A 19,156-nucleotide genomic window follows, 5' to 3' on the forward strand; every position below is an offset into this window, starting at 1 on the left:
TGAAACAAGCGGGAGATCATATATACCTATGGTCTCTCAATTCACGCCCACTGGCTATCTGTCAATCCTCGTGCCCACACTGTTGTTGCATACATGAGGGCTGGGCTAACTAATGTATCAAATAGCCAGCCCTTTGTGCAAGGATCCTAAAAGCGAGCCTGATGACATCTCCGCTCTTCGGGTGAATCTGTCAGTGGCGGCGTGTGCCATGGAGAAGGGTCCCTGTCTGCTAGTGAAGGCGACTCCCAGATAGACGTAGGGGGTGACCACCTCAACTGGGCATCCTGCTAACTTAAATGTGGTTGCTTTCTGGACTAATCTAGTGGTGTGGAAGATCATGACCTTGGTCTTCCCAAGGTTCATTGCCAGTCCTCTGTGTGTACAGAACTCATCCAAGGCGCTCAAATGGCTCTGTAAACCCCTGGTGACTCTGAAATCAAAACAATGTCATAAGCATATAGCATAATGTGGATTGGAGAACTTGCTAGGTCAGCTCCTGTCCCTCCCGCTTGCAAGATGTAATCGGAGCGTTGATGTAGAATCCAAAAAGATCAGGGGGAGGGGGCATCCTTACTTAACACCAATGGTGCTAGCAATGGACTTCGACAGGTTGCCTGGACAACGAACTCTTCCAGCCACTCTCTCATAGAGAGCATAGATGGCCCATATCATCTCTGATGGTATCCCCATACTCTGAAGCTGCTGAAAGAGATTCTCCTATGGGATTGTATCCCCCATATAGTTTGGCCATTGTATGGCCAATCATGATAAGTCCTGTAATTACCTCGGTCCAAGGTGTCCGAGACTTGTGGATTGGCACAATGGCGTGCCAAGTCCACTCTTGTGGGAAGCCCTCCCCTATAGCCCGGTCTGCGGGGCTATAGTAGCGGTTGCATTAATGAGGTGCTCACTTTGTAATCTTGTATGATTTGAAGACCGGCGGTGCTGTAGATGGTGGATGGCCTTCTTGACCATCTCCATTGTGAAGAAAGAAGAGCTCGTGGGTCAAGGCCCGGGCGGTTGTGGAATCAAATGCTGGTGTGGTACCTCGTAGAGTTTCTCAGAACTTTCTCTACGTAATTGTGCCATATTTGTGCCTCAATAGGGATAGGCGGTCGTGGCTCTCAAAGGGTGCGCCATATTGTGGCATTGTCCATGCTCATGAATAAGTGGTTTAGCTTTAGCTCCTGTGCCTCCTCAAAGGCTCGCCGCTTTCAGCATGTGAGTATCTTCATATGGCGTCTCACCTCTCGATCAGTGATCTCCCTAAGGGTCCGCTGCGCACGCACTGGTGGTAAAGGTCTCTGCACTCATCATCATATCAGCTGTTCTGTGGCATAGTCCCTGGGGGGGGGGGGGGGGGGGGGGGGGGGGGGGTGGCCTGTGTGGGTGGTGTGCGGGAAAGAGCTAATGACCGATGTCTGAAGGACGGATGTGATGTGGGAGGTGAGCACGAGTAGTGGTGTAGAGGTGTGGATTAAAAGGAGTCCCTTATCGACCTCTGCCGAGTATAGGGGGGACTAGCTTGTCATAATAATCAATATCTAATTCTCCTAAATGATTTTCTCATGTTAAACTGATCATTTAATATGGGGAAGTGTCAGGGGAGAAAAAGCTAGAATATTGGTTAAGCTAGCAGACCGGCCACAGTAGGGATCCAAAGGGGGGGCCATCTGCAAAAGAGCCATGTGCAACAATGGGCTTAAAAGACCTTAAGGTTCAGCCCATTAAGACTTCCAAAATGCTAAGGTTCCAAAATTCAAAGGTTGTGTCCAAAGGTCAAGCATGGGGGGAATTGGATGCTTTGTGTGTGTCCCAAAAGTCTTTATCAATCCCTACATAGGAGGGGGCGAGCCTTGGGAGTAGGGGATGAGAGAAACTCACACACACACACACACACACACACACACACACACACACACACACACACACACAAGCTCCCTTTACACAAAGGGTATGAGGGACACACGTCAGCTCCCTAGCCCAGATGCCCACAAGGTGTATCCAATTCCTATTGGATGGCCTTGGAGGTGGACCAATGAGAATTAGGCTAGAGTAAATCTAGTTTAATTAATTTAAAAACACTTAATAAAAGAACCAATGAGAATTAAGCTCTCTAGAAGACTATTGGACAGTCTCCCAAGGGGACCAATGAGCATTCAAGTTTCAACAGCCCAATGGCTTGCCTGATTCCTACTGGCCAGGAGGCAAAGGGGTCCAATGAGAGTTTAGTTGCATTTATTAATTACATAAAGCTCTCACAAAAGGGGAAAGGGGGACACATGTCAGAAGGCTATCACTTATGCTGCTTAATTGTCATTGGCTAAACCTGGGGAGGTCCAATAGGATGCTAGCATGAGTAATTAGCAAGGGGGGTCGACCGAGAGAGAGAGGGGGCTGATTTTTGCAAGGCATTATTGACACACACACTCACACAATCAATGTGTGAAGAAAAGAAGACTCTCTCTCTCTTCTCAAGCTTTAATGGAAAGCTTATCACCTACTCCAAGTTGGAGGCAATTGATGTTGTGTTTGATAAATGTTTTGCTTAGTGCATGAAGCTTTCATCTTCATTGCACTAGCTAGTCTTGAAGGAACACAAAGAATTGTATTGTACAACGTCTCTCTCGATGGGAGAAACCATAATACAAAGCCTTTTGGAGGGGGGACCGGCTCCATGTAAATCCGGTCCTCAACTGTTGTCAATAGCTTAATTTCTCTCTCTTTTGAAAGTATTGTTCATGCTATCTAACTAGGTGTTATGCTTTTTGTTGCTCTCTCCACCCAAGCACTCTTGTAATTCTCATTAGGAATCTATTCTAATGAAATGCCCATTATGTTCATGCTAATTTCCGTTACACACAAGTTTTTAGGCCATTAAATGTTACAAGCTTATGTGTGAAATGAATCGTGGTGGGTGGGGAGCGTGTCGTGGATGTGGAGGGTGTGGCGTCTCCGGTGAGAGAGGGTGCAAGATAGGTGTGGTCGGCTCCACTAGGTATGGGCAGGATGGTGAAAAAGCTAAGTAGATGGGTGGCCTCTCTGGATCTCATGATGTAATCCACAGTACTCCCCCGTCCCCCATCCCCCCCCGTCCCATGATGTGGGGGGCAGTTGCATGCTTTTGCAATCTGGGGTCACACACTTTTTTTCAGGGCTTGCCAACATATCCGGTCTTCCTACTTACTCGCTTGGGTTCTTGGGTTATAGGCCGGGCATTCTACAGATAATCCCAGATGCAGGTCACCAATTGGATTTCTGCCAGCAAGACACAGTTTTCACTGCAATATGCAGCATCATGCTTTGTACCATGTGGAAGGCTCATTGTGCCCACATTCTGGGCTCACAATCCTCCCCTATGTCTACCATTTTGACAGCCATCTGGACAGAGCTTCTGCATACTCTTCACAATCAGTTGAATTCTTCAGCCGGCTCCTCCAGGTCAGCGGAGCAGCGTCGATGTGTCTTTCTTTACACATGGGCGTGGTCGTCAGTTCTTTTCTGTCGGGATTAGGGTCACATTACATGGCATTTGCACCCCCATAGAGGTTCATTTTACATTCATCATACGACCACTTTTACTCGCGCAAAAATTCCACAAAGGTCCACGTTGATTCATTAGCCAGCTTTAGGTGATCCTCAGTGCAGGATGCTATGAGCTTTCCTGAGTGCATTTAGTGGAGGAACGCTACAATATGGAGCATGCTCTGATCTGCTCTCTTTGCAGTGGCAGTTGGAGTATAGGGTTATTTCAATAAAGATCTAATGATTGCTGCTAAATTCTTGGTACTAGATGTGTTAAGAGTCTAATTTGTGGTACTTGTCATGTATGCAGCTTAGAAATCTTGTTTGGGCAACTTCAAAACATGATGTCTATGGGATGCATGATTCTCTGGTCTGGCATTGGTCTCCTCTTAGTCGAAGGAAAACAGACGTCCTAAATGCTGCACGGCCTTTTGTACCAGTTCCTGAGGTTTCACCGCAACAGCCTTAAAAGTTCTGGACTTTTTCATTCTGTTAGATCTCTTTATGAATCTCATGTTTATTGTGTTACTGCAGGCACGGAAAAGTTCATGGGTTAAACAGTCTCTTGTACGGAACATGCAGATTAGTACTATGTGTGTTAAAAACAACCTTCTTGTGGCTGGTGGTTTTCAAGGGGAGATGGTGTGCAAAGTAAGTTGAGCCAGTTACCCATATTTACGGTTTTTGACTTGTCCCTGTAAGCCTTTTCTCTGGAATCTGCTCATGATGCTCGAATTTTGTTTCAGTTCCTTGATCGCTCAGGAGTATCATTTTGTACCAAGATAACTTTTGATGAGAATGCTATTACCAATGCTGTCGAGATATATGAGAATTGTAGGTAAGAATAGTTGATTTAGTCAAGCTGCAGCTGCATTTGTTGTTGTGTTAATTGTCCATTCTTCTGTACTTCAGCAGTTGTATAACACACCCGGTTCATTTTCAAGTGGCAAGAACTGACCTTTTTGTCGTTTGGCAGTGGTGCAACACGCTTGATGACCTCCAACAATGACTCTATTGTGCGAGTATTTGATGTTGAAAGATTTGAAGTGCTTCAGAAGTTTCATTTACCATGGCCTGTTAATGTAAACTCTGAACCTTGCTTGATTGCATGTACTTAGACATGATTCACATCATATGTTGATTCCTCTTGAAGTTCATTATAGGTCAGAAAAAGAACCAAGGTTTCATTTCCTTAATGAGATTTAAATTTTTTGCATAACAGCATACATCCGTGAGTCCAGACAACAGGTTTGTCGTGGTGGTCGGTGACAGTGCGGATGGGTTTCTTGCTGATAATCAATCTGGGAAGGTACTTCAATTCCTAATTAAGTTTGTAAACAGACCATTATGTTCGGTTTTGTGTGTGGCAACATAGGTTTTGACCAATGCTAGATTTTTAAAAATATTTTTCAATCTGTTTCTTTGACTGACGTATAAGCTAGCACTCTTGAGGTATACAACCTTGGGCACTGAGATAAGAGGAAGTGGCAAAGTGTTCCCCTAACTTCTGTGTGGAAAAAAGTAGAGAAGTAAGGGTAAGGAGCTGACTGATAATTTTCTTTGATGGTGGATGGTAGCGGTGGCTAATAGGTACCTAGGTAGTTGAGAGGTAAAACAGGGTATGGCATTCTGTATTGTTGTGCGGTGGCTAATAGGTACCTAGGTAGTTGAGAGGTAAAACAGGGTATGGCATTCTGTATTGTTGTGCTTCCAAGTTATCATACACGGCCTTCAGGAAGTTACAGCGGCTTTGCACTTCCAGTTGGACACTAGGGATTGCCATTGCTGCTATTTATTTTGAGCTGGTGTCTTTTTCCCTCCTTGCTTGCAAGGGACAAGATTGTTATTATAATTGAAGCGCTCTCATGCTGAATTGAATGGCAGATGAGCTTGTATTGCACACTAAAAAATTAAGGCAGTGAAGAATACCTGGGTTATCTTCGGTGCATAAGGAGAAGAGACATGGTAAGAGAAATTCTTGCTGTCTGGTTGTCCCGGAACTCCCCAAAGCCTTGTCTCTGCTTCATAAAAAGCATTGGAGTCCTAAATGCCAAAGGCTGGTGCATTGGGATGTTTAAAGAGGGATAAAATATAGACCCGAACAACTGTATACCAATTTCCCTTTGCTCTTAATGGGACAAACCCATACTTAAAGTACTGGCTGTTAATGTATGGTGGTGTTTCATTGCCGATCAGAGTCCTAACTACTGAAGCGGGTGCATTGGTGGTGATCGAGGATATATAGGTAGGGAAGACGCTGTATGCCAATTCCCTTTGTGCTCATAATTGGAGACAACCCTTGATTAGGTATTTGCTAATGCATGGTGGTGTTTCATACCCTTGTGCTTTAGCACCTTTTTTTTGAAAAGTGCAGACTAAGTTTGCAGCAAAGCTAGTGAAGCAGTCTTACACTTCAATGATGATGCTAATACTTTTGGTCGTGGGATGATTTATTTAAGACACGGCTCGAAGGGTGCATTGAAACTCAATCCTTGCAAGGGTCCTGAGGAGGGTAGGTCCACAAAGAAATGGTGGGATTGGGGACAATTTGAAAGGTGGATTATTTCACCAGATAAAAGGCAAAGGTGGAAGACTGGAAACCTCTTGTACTTGCTTGATGGTGCTTGTGAAACAGATTCGATAAAATGAGCACCCTCATGAGTTGTTGAACCTGTTCTGTGATAGAAGAGAAGAATACTACTGTGTCTATATAGACCTATGAGTTGTGATGGAAGGTGCCTGTGTTGTCGACGAGGAAGGTATTTGAAATGCTGCAATCAGCCCTCAAAGAGAACGAAGACAATATTTTTCCTCAGTTTCTGAGATCTTACTGGTTTTAATGACTTTTGCGCATCTTAAAAGTTTGCTATTCTAGATATTGATAAGTTGCTTGAATGGACTGATTAGTTTTTGTTCTAGGAAAGGATATTGAGTGCTTGAAACAGGAATGAGGAACTTAGATGTGGCATATGTCTTGTTGTTATGTGCTTTTATTGAAAATGCTAAAAGTTAGGCTTGATTGACATGCTTTACAGTAGGGTTTGGTTGAGCCATTGTCTTTGCATGGTTCAATCAAGTTTAAAAGAAATGAAGGACTTGGTGGCAACTCCTTTTTGTTTTGTTTCATAGGAAGAAAGAAACATTGACTTTTGAAGGTAATGGATATGTTATTTTTTGTTTGAACTGTAGGTTTTGGCACCATTGATAGGACATCTGGACTACTGTTTTGCCTCAGCATGGCATCCAAACGGGCATATATTTGCCACTGGCAATCAAGATACCACTTGCAGGCTTTGGGATGCTCGAAACCTGAGCTCCTCCTTCGCAGTTCTTAAGGGGCGCATTGGAGCCATCCGTTCGCTTCGGTTCACTATAGATGGACGCTTTCTTGCAATGGCCGAACCAGCAGATTTCGTGCATGTGTTCGATGTGTACCAGGATTTTCAAAAGTCGCAAGAGATCGACATATTTGGTGAGATTGCAGGCATATCTTTCAGCCCTGACTCTGAGGCCCTTTATATAGGTGTTGCTGATAGAACGTATGGAAGTTTACTTGAGTATAACCGTTGCCATGTGAATACATATTTGGATGCAATGATTTGAGCCATCAGACTTTACAATTCCCTCGAACTATGATTGCGGGCAGAAGGAGGTTTCGACAACAGATAGATTTGTTTCTCGACTGTTGTGCTACAAGTAATCGACCAAACTTCTCAAAGTTGCGAGAGCTGCTTTGATCAAGATGATTATTAGCATGTTTCCTACCCATGATTCCAGTCTCGTCTTTTCTGCTCAGAGCATTGTGGAGTCATGGTCGATTATTTCAGCTCAGAAGGTTGTGGAGTCCTCTTTTCTATGGATATTCAACCCAGCAGCACACTTTTCCAGCATGTATTTAATATGGAAATCCTGTTTTGTAAGCGGTGTACTTTTGTACAGTACCTGGCTAGTATCCCGTTTTTGAACACAGTAAAACTTACCCAACATTTTAGCAGCATAGAGTTTTGTAAAATAAAAATGCCTCCAAGGCTCCCCCTCACATAAGAGATTACAGCTTGGGTAGAGCTCTCTCTTTTGCTTTTTGTCTTGGCCTTCGGTAGCTTTTGAGTTTGTTTGGTGCGCGGGAAAAATTGCGTATATTAGGTGTTTATTGCTATATAAATTAAGTATTCTCCAGTCTAGTTATTGAATAAAAATGTGGGTATTTGTCGGCATTTTGCAAAGATACGACATACAAGTTAGTATGTTATTATTGGCAGATGCACCACTTCTGAAATTGTTGCTAGGTTGTCTAGTTCAGGTCAAAATTACTGTTTGTTGGTTTATATACATTGCTTCTACTTGTGGTAGGCTTGGTTTTTAGTAGGTGCTGTAAACAAAAAATGTCCTTGAAAGATATGAGTGGCTCCTTCCATGTGCAAAGATTACTTGTTGACGTGGCCATTTGAAGGGTTGCCTTGCGCAGTATACTGTAGGGAAGGGCTTCTTGTGAAGCTTTTACAAAATGAGTGTGAAAGATGATAGCATTGCTGACAGTTTGTCTTGGTTACTTCTTTTTGATGACCAAGAGATAGATCCTCTTTTCCTAAAGAGTTTAACCTTAGAGCATGTGTTTTTGGTGTGGATGTGGGAGCATTTATTGGTACGTTGTTCTATGCCCACTATTGGGCTCTTATGGTGTTAGTGGAGATGTTGTTTTCGTCAATACTATGCATGATGGAGCTGATGGTTATATTGTCTTGTGGGGTTTACCATGAGTTTATAGCTGGCACTTTCCTTTAAGGGTGGATCTGGGCTTATCTTGGATTCATCTAGGTATAGTTTTAAACTTAGAAGTACAAGAGAAACTTGGTTTAAGCCTAACCCCGAGGCTTCTCAACTCAGATTGGAGCTACAAGATCCAAAAATCTTTTGTATAATTGAATGGTGTTTTTCGAAGGTCCGTGTTTGGATTGAGGTTGGAGGTATTCCTAGAGGCCTATGAGTCCTAGTTGCACAAGGTGATCAAATGATCATGGTACCGAAGTACTTTTAAAATTCCTCGTGTGAAAGAGAGCTCTAGAGCACTAGAAGATATAACAATATTGTCAAACCCTTTTGAATGTGAACATACAAGGTCTTATGCCATAGTGAGAACTTTTGTTGGCATTTGGTGACATCACATATTGAAGAAACGACTTTTCTTTTTAAAAAAAACCAGATCTATCCAAACATAGATTAATGAATAAGATGGTGCTAGGTTTCAAAGTGAACTTTCACCGAAGCTCAAAGCTTTGAGACAACTAGGAATTCCAATTGTTCATTCTATAACGTTGAACTAGCCTCAAGATGCACAAAAGATCACTTGGAAAGTCCAAGCAATACAAGGGGAGATCCCTTTTAGAGTTGCGGTTCAGAATATGCAATCTAGTACCCGTAGGACACAAGAGATGGCACCCTTTGTTGGATGTAGAGTAAGTTGTGAAAGCTTATATGTTTTGTGACATATGTACACTTTGGAGTTGTGGTTTTAAAAAGAATATTTGTGAAGGTTCAAGTGCATTGGTTGGTATGTGCCATAATTATGTGTCAAGACAGGTGCTTAGTTTCCATGGTGATCTTTTGGGTGGACGTGTTCTTGTAAATTCTCAAGGAATCACTTGCTTTAGACACTGTTTGGTGGGAGTTTATTTGATATGGTTTGTGGTGCCAATTTAGCGTATTGAACACTATGGAGAGACATTGCTATAGACACATAGGCACATGCAAACACACAAATCACACACACCAACATGGACAAACACACAGAATAGAAGTGAACAATGTATACTAGGGAGCATATTGCGTACACCATAACAAAAGGTAGCTCATGATCAAAATTTGGCAGTCAAAACAAAATCAAAAGTATGGCTAATCGCAGTAAGTTTCTTTTTACTTCTTATTGTTATTTCAATAAGCAAGGCATTGAATTCTCTCATTGATGAAGCTTTCAAACATAATGAAGTTTTGATACAATTGAGGTATAAATTGCCTAATACTAATATCACATCATGCTCAAAAGGTAATATTGAAACATACAATAATACTGCAAAATCCTCAATGATGGCGACATGGATATCTTGCTAATGAATTTTAAACAAATCAACCAATGTACTTCTAAGACATAACTTTTAACAAATTTTTATATTTTGAGGAGTGGAGATAAGCACTATAGATGTGGGAAGCATGGAAACATCGGATAGCCATGAAGGCATGACACAAATATACATGTTAATTGGGAGGCAAAGAAATATCCCAATAGCCAAGAGGGCATACCACAATATTACATGTTATGGATGGTCAAAGATGAGGGGAAAGCATTGTTTTCTGAGATACAAAAACATGGTGTATATCTTATTTAATTTCCTCCTTAAAAAATTGTTTCCTTAACTTGGTCAAAAGACATGCATTGGTGCTCTTTGTTATGCCTTATAGCATGGAATCTACTTTTGTCAATAAGACAAACTCATATATGAATTTTCTTTATGAAATCTCTAAATTATTACGTTCAAATGAACACTCTTTGTAGGAATAAAAAATTTTCAAAGCACAAAATACAAACAATGGCCAAAGGATTTGTTCTTTGGGACTGCAATTTTCATGACATACTTTTTTTGGTGAATTTGATGCGAAGCAGTTAGGTGAAATTTTATTTTTTTTCACCAGAAATGGTTTAAATATGGCTTCAAAAAAATTAAAAGGTGTTCCTAATTCAAAGATTCCCTTAATAACAACAAAAATGATGCGTTAGTCTATAGCACGCATCAACGGACAATGACGAAGCACGTAAATTTGCAACAATATCAGTTGGACGTGAGAAGGACATATACAACATAGAGAGAGAGAGAGAGAGAGAGAGAGAGAGAGAGAGAGAGAGAGAGGACACTTTAAAGAGAAGAAAACGTTAAAGGAAAAATAAAGGAGAGAAGAAACACAAATATACAATGTGAAGTAGACCACCTCTTTATATGAACACAAAAGGCCTTTCGACTTTCAACCTTCATATGTCTTTTTACTTTCCATCTTCATCTGTCTTTTTATTTTCTAAACTCACCCTTCACTTACACACTTAATATGTTTTGAAAGACTTTTTATTTTTTCGAGATCGGGGAGACCTAATGGATGACCATCGAGATAAATAAGGGATGAACTTTGATATGAATAGAATGCAAATGTTTCATACGTTTGCATGGTTTATGTTTCATACGTTTGAATGGACTTGAGGTTTCTTGGAACATAATAACAATTTTGGTGGCTTGTGAGAAAGTCCATGGGTATGCCTACTCTTCACATGCAACGTAAGTCCCAAAACATGTTTTTCTCATAAGAAAGAAGATCAATATGTGGAGAGTGGCTATGACACACAACCTTGTGTGTGAGAGGGATCTTGAGAAATTCTTAAATCCACACTCTTATGGAGGTTCCACGATGTTTGTCGTTCCTAGTAGAGATTCCATAATTCTTCACCTCTGTGAAGCTAGGGATACAAATCTTGACAGATTTGAGAGGATCTTTTCCCTCACAACACTATCATGATGAAACATCTATCTACATCCATAATTTTGAAGGATATTTGTCCATATGGCATCTAATGCTTCATATTTGAGTAGCCCACCTCGTGGTGATCCTGAGTATGGCCACAACTAATCTCAAGTTTTACACTCTGTTCATTATGTTACAAACGTATTGAGAATGGAACTCGGTATAAATCTTGACCAAGTAATTAGTCTCATAAGTCATACCATACCATACCATCCCAATGGAAAGAACACTTGCAAATATGCCATTTCACGTACCATGTCATGATAACATACTATGCATGCTTTAAAAAGCACCATGTTCAAGATACATTTGGTAATTCGTATCACCAAAAGTGCATCCGACAGTAATAACTTTTCACAATTCCTGTTGCTTTCAAGTAGCTTGTGGGACACCCACAATTTGTATGAGCCTACTTGAAAGCAAGAGGAATTGTGTCATTTCTACATATACATGAGAGTGAGGGATACTAAACTTCTTCGACATCAAAATTGCTTAAACAAGATCGTACTTTTAAAAGAGGCTAGAGCACTACGAGTAGCTATTTGGATAAATAACCATGAGAGTTGCAATCACAATAATAATGTGTGGAACCCTTATCCTAAGTAGGTGTGCTAAATTTTTGAAAGTGAGCTTATTAAGGAGAATCTACCCAGATGAGTTGCAAGCACAAAAATACTGTGTGGAACCCTTATCCTAAGTAGGTGTGCTAAATTTTTGAAAGTGAGCTTATTAAGGAGAATCTACCCAGATGCTCCCTCAGGTTTGAAGAGAGAGAGAGAGAGAGAGAGAGAGAGAGAGAGAGAGAGAGGAAGAAGAAGAGACTTTTAACGTCATAAAAAACTATCCCAAGAGACCTTAAAGATCCAACCGACGAGGAGAGTTGAACTCAAGAGAACTATCCCAAGAGACCTTAAAGATCTAACCGAGGTTTGACAGGGCGGGGGGAGAGAGAGAGAGAGAGAGAGAGAGAGAGAGAGAGAGAGAGAGAGAGAAGGAAGAAGAAGAAGAGACCTTAAAGATCTAACCAACGAGGAAGAAGAAGAAGAAGAAGAAGAAGAGACCTTAAAGATCTAACCAACGAGGAGAGTTGAACTCAAGAGAACTATCCTAAGAGACCTTAAAGATCTAACCGAGGTTTGATGAGAGAGAGAGAGAGAGAGAGAGAGAGAGAGAGAGAGAGAGAGAGACCTTAAAGATCTAACCAACGAGGAGAGTTGAACTCAAGAGAACTATCCTAAGAGACCTTAAAGATCTAACCGAGGTTTGACGAGAGAGAGAGAGAGAGAGAGAGAGAGAGAGAGAGAGAGAGAGAGAGAGAGAGAGAAGAAGAAGAGAGTTTTAACGTCATAAAAAACTATCCCAAGAGACCTTAAAGATCTATCCGATGAGGAGAGTTGAGCTTAGGAGAACTATCCCAATAGACCTTAAAGATCTTGTTGACAAGGAGAGTTGAACTCAAGACTTGTTATTCAAGAGGGAAATGGCATAACCAATCTACCACACTTGGGTGATAGAAAGGTCATACCATTTTCCTCTTTCTATTAGCACACACTCACTTGGGTGAGAGAGAGAGAGCGATGCCGTGTGGTAGCAGGAGCCCGCAGAGGAAAGAGATTTTTGTGCTTGCGTGATGGAACAGGTCAAGGGGAGAGAGAGAGAGAGAGAGAGAGAGAGAGAGAGAGAGAGAGAGAGAGAGGACTTTTTGGCTTTCTAAAAGAGGCCTTAGAGTTGAGTTGGGTTAGGCATACTTTCATTGTTTTCTGTGATGATTGAGACTTACATTAAATGTTATTTCAATTTTAAAATAGTAAATGGATCTTTTTATTTCACTTTCATTTCATATCCGGACATGTCTTGACTTTTCTTGCATTCTATTGTTTTAGAATATTAAAGTGAAATATCACTTGCATAATTCTAGTAAATCTTATGGACACACACACACACACACACACACACACACACACATATATATATTAATAAGTATTTTTTTAATTTCACATTTCATTTCACAGCCTCACATGGCTTGACTTTTCTTACATTCTATAACTTTATTCTAAGTGGCCGTCGACTGAGTTTCCTCCCCACAAAGAAGTGAACCGAAAATACTAGCATAAATTTAAAATTTGCAAGATTTTTGAACTATTTTCTTACATATTTCACCAGTTTTTCTTCCCTTTACCATGGTTTGCAACCAGTTAATCTCCATTTTCAACCGGCTCAAAGCTAAGTTGAGGTAATTCTTTCTTGAACACTGATTCTACTTAAACTCAACCTAATGATTTTATCACGTTCTAATTGTTTTAGAAAGCCACCTTGATTCTTTCACTTCTATTTTTTTTTTTCATCGCGGTGGCCTCGCTCTCAGGAAACTAAAATGAGTACACTACTGGTCAAATGTGCCCGTGCGCGACGAGAAGCAAGGAATGAGCTCAAGTGTGTGTACTCTCAACAACGGAGCCGGGAGGAAGATGGTAGGCGGAGAGACAGAGGCAGCGAGCTCTATGAGCGACCAGTGATGGCGAGGGCTAGGGGTTGCACAAGAGCGATGATGGCGACAACTACACTTCATTTGTGTGTGTGCGTGCGTACACAGACAAGGCAATGATGGGTTTGTGTGGACCATGGCGTTCAGTGTGTGTTTTTGGCTGTTTGGCATATGTTTTGGTGCCACAAACACAACACAAAGAATTGGATGATAAGGCTGTCAAATGTATTTTTGTTGGTTATAGTGCTGAAAGAAAAGGTTACAGCAAGTTGTATCATCCATAAACAAAGTGTATCTTGGTCTCACGGAATGTTGTGTTTGTGGAAGACTCTTTCAGCCCTTGTTGTCATGTACTTGAGACAATAATGTCAACTCACATGACATTTATGACGCTTTGTTGCCTCTTTTTAGTGGTGGAAGTTCGAATGTAAATTCAATGAGGCAAATTTACATCCTATGGGGGTTTCTAAAAATGTTGCAGATCAGCCTATTATTGATGCAGATGTACATGATGCACTTGACGAGGAAAGAACTGAGAATGAGCAGGCTAGAGGTATGCCTAAATGGCTAGTGCAGACTTTGCGTGATAGTAAATTGGATACACCTTTGTCTAGTCGTACTCTTTGAAGTTCTCGACGTGCATTTTATGCATTAGATTGTTATGCTTTGGCTGTGTCTAGCTTACATGATGTTGAGGAACCTCTGTCTTTTGATGAAGCACATAATTCAAAAAATTGGATGGCTGCCATGCAATCAGAATATGATGCACTTATAGAAAATGACACATGGACTTTATGTGATGTTCCCCCTATCAAAAAGGCATTGGTATGAAGTGAGTTTACAAGTTGAAACGCAAGCCGGATGGTGAGATTGATCGTTATAAGGCTCGACTTGTTGCAAAGGGTTATGCACAACAAAAAGGCATAGATTACGAAAACACTTTTTCTCCCACTTGTCGTATGACTACTGTGTATTTTCTATGTGCATTGGCAGCTCATTTTGGTTGGGATGTACATCAGTTAGACATTGTTATTGCTTTCTTGAATGGTGACATATTTGAGGAAGTTTATGTAACGCAGCCTCACGGTTTTGTCAAGAAAGGACAAGAGGATAAGGTGTGCAAATGTAACAAAGCTTTGTATGGGTTGAAGCAATCTCCTCGTGCTTGGTATGAGAAGGCTGACACTCATTTGGTCAAATGAGGCTTTCGTGACAGTCCAACAGAAAGCACATTGTATGTAAAGCGTGAGGGTGATGTACTTCTCATTGTGGTTCTTTATGTAGATGATTTGCTGATCACTGGACCAAATGAGAGACATATTGCCGAATTTAAGACTGATTTGAATGCTACTTTCAAGATGAAAGATTTGGGGATGTTGCATCATTACTTGGGTATACAATTTAAGCAACGTGATGGTGGTATTACCTTGTGTCAGAAAAGTTACATGAGACATTGCTACGTAAGTTTGGACTTGAGGATTGCAAACCTATTGCCACTCCCATGGAAACAGGTGTGAAATTGAGTCTTCATGATGCTGGAGATCCTGCAGACGTCACTCTTTACCAAACTGCTATTGGATGCCCTCATTTATGTATGCAACACGAGGCCGGATATTCAGTTTGCAGTCTCACAGGTCAACAGATTTATGCATAGCCCAAGGTCTAAGCATTGGCATGTTGTCAAGAGGATTTTTCGCTACTTGAGTGGCACTTTATATCTTGGCTTGTTTTATCCCAAGGGGGGATCATTGCCGCCATACTTACATGCTTTTTCGGACTCAGACTGAGCTGGTTGTTCTGACATGCGAATGTCCACCAATGATTTTTGTTTCATGCTTGGCACTTCATGTATATCATGGTTGAGCAAGAAGAAATTCACTATGGCCACTTTTAGTTTTAATGATGAGTACAGAAAAATCTTCACACCTATGGTTGAGTGTGTATGGCTCAAACGCCCTTATAGCTGATTTGGGTGTTGGACAGGACACTGCCAACAATATCTACACTGACAGTCAGAGCGCATTGACAGTTGTGAGGAACCTAGTTTTTCATGCTCGCACAAAGAACATTGAGGTGCATTACCACTATGTCAAGGAGAGGCTCTTTGTAGGAGAGATCAACTCGGCTTATGTGCCAACACTGGACAACCTTGCAGATCTTTCACAAAGTCATTGTCTAGTGAGAAGTTCGAAGCTTTCTGCAAAGCTTTGGGCTTACTCTCCTTTGTGGACTGATCATGTCCTCAGGGCATGTAACTTCCCTTTACTCATGTGCCAGCTCTTGTTCACCGCATCACTCTAGGGGGGATTTGTTATTATATACATGTAGTTGTGATGTGTGTGAACACACTTAGTACCGTCGGGGCGTTTTTCCCTCACTAGGAGGTTTTTCCCCTTTGCGTTGTATATACGCCCATCATTCTAGGGCTATCTATCTTTCCATTGCCTACTAAGTAATACACTCTCTATTGTGTGCCTTGCACTTGCTTCATCTTCTCCAAGCTGTGTGTTTTCCTGCAACTCTACTTCCCGCAATATATATATATATATATATATATATATATATATATATATATATATATATATATATATACACACACACACACACACACACTAGTACGGCCGGCTGTCTTCGGCGGCCTCTCTCTCTCCCCCTCTCTCCCTCTTTATCGCATGCAAAGGGTTTTTTTTTTCGTTTTGGACTTAAGCCTTCAGGTGGCAGATTGCGACACATGTAAAGGGCTCCCCCTTCCGCCATATTATGTTAGTAGATATATATCTTTATATGTACATATATATATATATATATGTATGTATATATATATATATATATATATGTATATATATATATATATATGTATATATATATATATATATGTATAATGATGCATGGAGTTCTTGGAGGAGATCATGGAATCCGGACTTTGCATGCTGGAGTGGGATCCTGGCAAGTGGCATTGTACTTCGTTGAGCGATGATGGAGCCTGTCTATCCTTTTTGGAGTACTTCGTCTTTCTTGGGATGAGACTTCTTTTGCAGACTTTGGCACCCTCCTCACCATCCATGCTTGTCGGAGGTATGGCAGGATCAACACATCCTCCCCATTTTCCAAAGAGAGTTTTGGTCATGCATTTGGACCCTCCGGATTAGTCGCAATATATGTTTTTTCGTGTGGATGATAGCACATGTAGGATTGCCCGTTGGTTCTTGGTTGGCAGTCAATGGTCATGACCCAACTTGTTAGAGATGTACTTCAGAACCTAAGTCTTTGAGGAGCTGTTTTTGGGTTTGTCTTTTTTATAGCCAATGAGGATGGCAGTTTTTTATTTGTCAATTAGAATGGGCATCCACGATGGGTTCGTGATGTGGGGGGCACTTGCATGGCTTTGCAATTTTTGGGGTCACACACCTTTTTTCAAAGCTTGCCGATAGTGCTGGTCTTCCTGCTTACTCCCTTGGGTTATAGATCCGGCACTCTACAAACGATCCCACTCACCAGCTGGATTTCTACCAATGACACACAATATTCACCCTGATATACATCATGACACTTTGGACCATGTGGAAGGCTCGATGTGCCCACATTTAGGGCTCACACTACCCGTACGTCCACCATTTTGACAACCATCTGGACAGAGATGCTGCATACTCTTCCTAGTCAATGGGATTCTTCAACCGGCTTCTCTAGGGCAGCAGAGGAGCGTCGATGTATCTTTCTTCACACATGGGCATGATTGTCAGTTCTTTTCTGTCGCGATCAGGGTCTCATCACATGGCATTATGCACCCCCACAGTGGTTCATTCTACATTCATCGTATAGACCACCTTGATGTTTACATAGCCTATACACATTGTCACTCCTCTTTTGTAATTCCTCTGGGTGATAGGCCATTGAGCTTCTCCCGAGGTCCCTTATGTACACGGAATACATCCCCTTTTCTCCCTGAGAGAGAGAGAGAGAGAGAGAGAGAGAGAGAGAGAGAGAGAGAGAGAGAGGCATGAGCTTTAGCGAGTGATCGATCCGACTAAAATATGTATGGACCATTTTTTTAATTAATAAAGACATACCAAAAGGGACACCAGTCTTTGGGGCCTACAAGGTGTCGGTCTCCGTGTGCGAAGTGACAATCTAGTTGCTCGACATGTCTGTGTTTTCTCTTCTTCTCAATCCTCTATGTGACATTAACAAGAAATTGAACCGGTGTGGCCACAACTACAACACCTCCCTTGAGCTTTGTACTCAGCCATCTGTTAAGGGGTTGATTGGAAATGCTAATTCGATGAATGTGAAGGTCACGTGGGTTGTTTTCTTTGAGTTGAAGAAGTGACGGTGCGGGAAGTAGCATTTCGTTGTGGAGGTGTGGTTAGGAAGACCAACCCCTTTCTCATGACGCGGTAGCCCACTCTGGCGTGTGACATTAATTGGTGCATATTTGAAACCACTTTTGCTATGCAATATCCCACAATGAAAAAGGCAAACCCACTGTGTACTTCTCAATTTCAAAGATCGCAACGAAGAAGGGGAGGATTCATTGACCTACAAGCATCCAAAGGAGACACATACTCAATAAGTGGTTTGACAATTGGTGTATCTAGGAGAGCAACAAAAGCAAAACCCGATGGAAGATCGGATTGATTTGAAGGCTTTGCACCATTATTTGCGCTCTCTTAATCCTCATGTTATTCTTGCTATCCCTTAACAACCTTCTCAGATTTACTCTTCTCTTCCTCTCGCCCCTTCTCATAATCCCATTGTTATCTCTTCACGTTAGAGCTCTGGAGGCGTTTCTTAGTTCCCGGGAGGTATCTTCAAGCATATGTCTTTGGGAGAACGTCCACTTGTCACTTTTGAAGCACCACTTATGTTGCCTTCTGCACCTCCATCCTATGTCCACCACCACTACCTACTGCTCATCCTCCGCCTACTTATTCATCTAGTGGACAAAATCATCACTATTGTTATCATCCAACACCCCCGACGATGGATTCTGGTCCCAAACCCATCAAGGATGGTGGTGCTACAGTCACATTTTTCACCTTCTTAGGCGTCCAAAATTCCTACAATGCTCTTAAGTTTCTACAATAGTTTGACGTCCTATTCAAGAATGGAAACTTCACAGAGGAATCCAAGTTGTTGCAAGTCACCTCTTTTCTCAAAGATAGCGCATTGACATGGTGGGCTGCCCTAACCAATAAACCAGACAGTCCCAAAACCTGGCATGACTCTAAACTCGTAGTCTATCCGAGCTTCCTTGATGACCCCTCTGAGGTAGACATACTTTCAGCTTGGTCTAGCCTCGAGATGTACTCTTTGGACAAAACCCTACAATTCTTTATTGCTTCAAAACAACTAGAATAACTAAACTCACACACTCACACACACACACACACACACACACACGATGTCGGATTGGGGTGCCCTATACAAAGTTGGTAGCCTTGAACTGCCAATGTCAGCGCCCTCGTTCGGGTATTTCTTTATACTTCAACTCTTCTCGTACAAGGGTCGGGGGGCTGAAATCGAAGAGTTGGTGCTCAGACAAGGGTCAGACAATCACGCGACAAACTGCATGCAATTTGTGTGCGT

General features: G+C 41.7%; 1 protein-coding gene across 1 annotated transcript in view; it reads left to right on the top strand.

The window, feature by feature from the left end:
* LOC147431635 (putative WD repeat-containing protein C2A9.03) overlaps window positions 1-7,589 on the top strand; it is a 53,911-nt gene extending 46,322 nt beyond the window's left edge. The window contains exons 4-9 of the mRNA XM_086494158.1: window positions 3,836-3,973; window positions 4,060-4,176; window positions 4,272-4,363; window positions 4,502-4,607; window positions 4,748-4,834; window positions 6,715-7,589. Coding sequence (XP_086350284.1) covers window positions 3,836-3,973; window positions 4,060-4,176; window positions 4,272-4,363; window positions 4,502-4,607; window positions 4,748-4,834; window positions 6,715-7,128 — 954 coding nt within the window. The 3' untranslated portion in view covers window positions 7,129-7,589. The remainder of the gene's footprint in view (window positions 1-3,835; window positions 3,974-4,059; window positions 4,177-4,271; window positions 4,364-4,501; window positions 4,608-4,747; window positions 4,835-6,714) is intronic.
* The last annotated feature ends 11,567 nt before the right edge of the window (window positions 7,590-19,156 follow it).

The sequence above is a fragment of the Adiantum capillus-veneris genome, chromosome 21, assembly GCF_014529385.1.
Source record: "Adiantum capillus-veneris isolate H3 chromosome 21, ASM1452938v2, whole genome shotgun sequence".
NCBI classification, from domain to species: Eukaryota; Viridiplantae; Streptophyta; class Polypodiopsida; order Polypodiales; family Pteridaceae; genus Adiantum; species Adiantum capillus-veneris.